General features: G+C 31.5%; 1 protein-coding gene across 1 annotated transcript in view; it reads right to left on the minus strand.

Annotated features, from left to right (window-relative positions):
- Window positions 1–526: 526 nt before the first annotated feature.
- Window positions 527–5,064, minus strand: part of LOC145602498 (putative CoA ligase CCL13) — a 12,205-nt gene continuing 7,667 nt past the window's right edge. Inside the window, exon 2 of the mRNA XM_081658691.1 lies at window positions 527–2,160. Within this exon, the coding sequence (XP_081514817.1) occupies window positions 700–2,160 (1,461 nt within the window). The 3' untranslated portion in view covers window positions 527–699. The remainder of the gene's footprint in view (window positions 2,161–5,064) is intronic.

A 5,064-nucleotide genomic window follows, 5' to 3' on the forward strand; every position in this document is an offset into this window, starting at 1 on the left:
CAAGGAATTACACAAACTATAACTAATAATGAGAATGGTAATTCATTATCCTTTACAGTTATATCTAAATCTAGCGTCGATGGACGAAAGATATAAACGTAAGCCATCGTTAAAAGATCGGAAGCAGCGAAAATGTGCCAGTGATGACAAGTGTGATGATTTTTTTTTTTATTGGTGCAGAAGACAAGTGTCATAGGCGGATCTAGGAGGCCCTACTCGGGCCTTGGCCTCCCCTATGCCCAGATTTTGATACATATAAATATAAAATTTTGTGCAAAATAAATAAGTTTTATAGTTGGTTTAGTTGGTTGTTACTTAGCTTGATGAATAGTTTTGGAAGGTCAGTGGTGGCTTTATTAATTGAAATACTTTATCATTTCGGCCCAGTCTATAAATAATTCTAGATCTGCCCTTAACAAGTGTGATGACGATTGCAGGTCAAATATATAGAAACCATTTTACGGACAATACAACCAAAAAAAAAAAAAAAAAAAAAAAAAATCACTTTGTATTTAGGAAGAGTGTATAACCAATAACCACAAAGTTAATTGTATGATTATAAGTCCGTGATAAGTAACATGTAAATAAGATACTACGTAAGTTTATAAGTAACAAAAAGTTTATAAGTAACAAAAAGTATCTAATAAATCATAACCTAGTTTTCTCTTTATTTATATATTGGAGCACAATACCTTTCTATTATGAATTGAAGTCATGAAGCGGTGCTGGTTGATTGTTCAAGCATTTGGCTAGTTCTCTTAGAATAAATTTCTGCACTTTTCCAGTTGAACTAATAGCCAAGTTCCCAAAAACCACAACCTTAGGTATCATTTGAATGGGTAATTTGTCAGTACAAAATTGAATTATTTCTCCTTCACTTGCATCATACCCAATCTTAAGCTTAAGAAAAGCACAAGGTACCTCATCATTGTTCGAGTCATGATCAACTGGCATAGCAACTACTGCGGCTTGTAGAACTTTTGGATGAGTTAGCAACACTGCTTCGATCTCCAAACTACTTATGCTTTCTCCCTTTGATACGATGACATCAATGACACGGTCCTTAAGTTGTACGCGACCATCTTGATGCCTAACGGCCAAGTCCCCCGTGTGGAACCACCCACCCTTGAAAACCTTTTTAGTCATAGTAGGAGCCTTAAGGTATCCCATCATCAAAGCATTTCCCTTAAACATGACTTCCCCTATAGTTTTGCCATCACATGGTACACTTTCCATAGTATTCGGATCTTTAACATCAAACTCTTCCATCAAATGATCCATGATATTGACATTACTATTTAATGCTTTGGCACAATTATTATTCCATAATTTATTAATCACTGGAGGTCCAAGAATTTCGGTCATTCCATACCTATGCACAACCTCAAACCCCATATTTTCGACCTTGGTTATAGTGTCACACGGTGGCATAACACCGGCAACATGAGCATAAACCTTATGTGGAAGAACAAATTCACTAGCATTCCTATGGTTTTCTTCAACAATAGTTGATAATATGCTAGGGTGACCAGATAAATGAGTGACCTTGTACAAAGATATAGAGTAAAGTACATTACCATCATTCGTGTTGCTAAGAAATACATTCGTTCCACCAAGGGCAGCAATTGCCCATGTAAACCCCCATCCATTAGCACGAAACAAATCCGCAGTCCACAAGAATACAACTTTGGATTGCTCTCTTAAATCACTCCGAAGAATTTCTCCTAACGCGTTCAAGTAGGCTGCTCTATGACTATACGCCACACCTTTAGGATGACCCGTGGAACCAGAAGTATAAGTCACTAAAATTGGATCACATTCATTATTAGGCATAATAGGTTCAAAATCATCGAATTGACCAATATCAAGAAGCTCATTATAGTATAGACTATTAGGTAATTTTGATGCACAAGGTGAAACTGACGTAAGGACTAATAGAGGGGTCTTGACTAGTTTGTCATTGAGGAGGTTGAGAATTTCGATAATTGATTCGATGTTTTGATGGTCAAGAAATATACATTTGGGCTCTAATTCCTCCAAAATTGTGGAAAGAGTAATTATGTCCAAGCTTGGATTCAAAGTTGAAAGGACACCACCCGCCATTGCGACACCAAAGTGAAGTTCATATAGTTCTGGAGTACTTGGAACCATTGCTACAACCTACAAGACATAGAATATATAGTAACAACATCATGTCCTTGTGATGAACTACATTATTAACATACCATTATATAAACACTCAATTGATTTTGATTTTTCTAATTGAGATTTTTTTTTTTTTTTTTTTAAAATTTACAAAGCATAGACACTTGATAATTCTTTTTTTTTTTTTTTTTCTCCCATGCATTTTTATTATTGAGGAAACTTTAGTTGAGTTATGTGGTGTAAATTAACCCATGATGATTAACTAAGCAATAATTAAAATCATAATACAATATCTCAAATTCTCAATTGGACAGCACACTGGGAATTTGACATTGAATATGAAATTTATTTGGGTATAAAAAACCTAATTACTAAAATTTTGTGTTATATATGTATGTAAACAAATATATGTATATATACAAATATATGTATATATATAATTAGGGTTAACTTGTGTACCTGAACCAATATTGAACCCACGTGAAACCATGAACTCAATGGTGGACAATGTAGGACCAAAAAGGTGCAGAGGGTTATTAGGCTATGATCCTCTAACCTTTTGTTTAGAAATAACAATACATGACCAATGACAATTATGAACTAGAGGTGATCAAAGAGCGGGACGAATCGAGTTTGAGCCGAAAACACAAAATCTGCAAAATTCGATCGGATTTTTCTGATCGGGCAAAAAATAACTAAATTGTTTAAAAATCATGTCCTAGGCCCACGAAAAAACAAAAATTTTTCAAGCAAATAATTTCTACCCAATGGCCACCCAATAGGGTTTGGCCTAACATAATCAACTCCACGCTTTACTACTATTTTCTATACGCGCTTATTAGACATAATGACCAATAATATAGAATAATGACCTGCCCCTATTCGATATATGATCGAAAAGTATATATTATACGTAGTCAAAAGTTTATGTCTAAAACTATAAAATTAGGGGCTGTTCACTTTATTTAATTTCAGTTCAGTTCAGTTCAACTCCTAATTTCCATCTCTCATAAAGTATTCATTTTAGCGTAGGAAAATGTCTTTTGCATCTTTGATTTCTCTGTATCTTTTACTCCATATTTCCTTGATTTTTATAATATGTATTGATAAATAAGTTTTGGACCGTTTCGGCCGGAAGAGACAAAAATAACAGGACATTTCACATTCCACCGTGTTTTGCGTGGTTGACAATGTGGTTAGTTGACTTTTTAATGCCGAAATAGCAGCCGAAATATTTTTATTTTTTGACAACGCCGAAATATTGGAGAAGTGAAATGGTATTCGATTTCATTAATTTAAACGTTGGTTTTAAAACTTTGTGATGGACTACTGGCCGTGCAAAGGAAAAGTGTTCACAAACAATATAATGTACTTCCTCCGTTAATGGTTATTTGCAACAAAGGAATATTTAATATCTCACAAATAATACCCTTTTGTTGCAAATAACCATTAACGGAGGAAGTACTTCTTATTACTTCATAGTTGTACTAATTATCAATAATAAAATTTGGCTATATATGTTTGGCTAATTATCTAGGCATATCTTGACTATATATGTTTGGTTGTAGTATTTTGATTGAATAGCATATATTCTTTAACTAGTGTGATTGTGAGCTTTCATTTTTTTTTTTTTGGTGAAGTGTGAGCTTTCATTTTTAAAAGGAATATATATTACAAATTCAAAAAGTTGCCTGGTCATTCTTTTATTTCTCCCTTGTCATCAAAATTTATTTATTTTTTTTTTTAAATTTCTTAATCTAATATATATATATAAATAAAGTAGGCATTTTTCGGGAGCATTCGACGAGCCACATAAGAAAAGGTATTATTTTAACTAATGAAATTTTAGATTAATAATTTATTTTAGAATTTAAAAATTCACTCGCCGCCTAAGAAAAAGTGAAGAATAAGATTTAGGTAAAAATAACGAATAGTGAACAATTAAAATTCAAATTATTTAATAAACTAATAATTATCTTTTTCACATATATGGATGTAAATCTTTGATCGTGAATATCTTTAATCTCTCCCTAACAAATATTATAAAAAATAAATATTAATAATATACTCTTCGAAACGAATAAAACTAAATCTCATATCACTATGTTTTTCCTTATATATAGAGAGAAATTTAGAAGATTCCCCCTAATATTTTTAATAGTTAAAAAAACATTTTGAAACAGAAGGAGTATATAAAAAAATGCATTTGCAAAAGACTTATTTTAACCAATAAATAAAATAATTTGTCATTTATTTTTTATTAAAAAATTAAATTGTCACCTAAGCAAAATTAAAGAATAAGGTTTGGGATTTTAAATTCAAGCGCCACCTAAAATAAATAAACCTACGAAAGATAACTTTAGTGTTAAAATTAAAAAAAAAAAAATTATCTCATGATACTAGGAATTTTATCCAAATATCTAATGAATAATTTTCAAATAAAAAAATCTTAAATTAATAAAAAGATTCCCTAGAACCGTGCATCGCACGGGCTTATATCTATTCTTAATAAAACTGGGAAATGTGAGAAATGTAGACATCTATCTATACGATACTATTCCTAAATTTCTTAAACAAAATGCCAACTTCAGTACATGTTGCTGTTTATATTTAAATCATGTACTTCTATTGAATTAGCCTCCGAACAAAAATCAATATAAATATCAATATACTTCCTCCGTTTCTATTTAGTTGATCGTTTGATTTAGGCACATATATTAAGGAGAGGAGAGAGAGTGAGAGAGAATGAAAAAGCAAGTGGGGTAGCTTGTAAATACAAGGTAAAAAAGTTACCTCAAAATAAACGTGTCAACTAAAAAAAAAAACTTTCTAAAAAGAAATACGTGTCAACTAAAAAGAAAAGGAGGTAGTATGATATAACATTAGTTACATAGCACTTAATTATAACTTTTATTGCAC

This window comes from Chenopodium album, chromosome 21, assembly GCF_948465745.1.
Source record: "Chenopodium album chromosome 21, dcCheAlbu1.1, whole genome shotgun sequence".
Lineage (NCBI taxonomy): Eukaryota > Viridiplantae > Streptophyta > Magnoliopsida > Caryophyllales > Amaranthaceae > Chenopodium > Chenopodium album.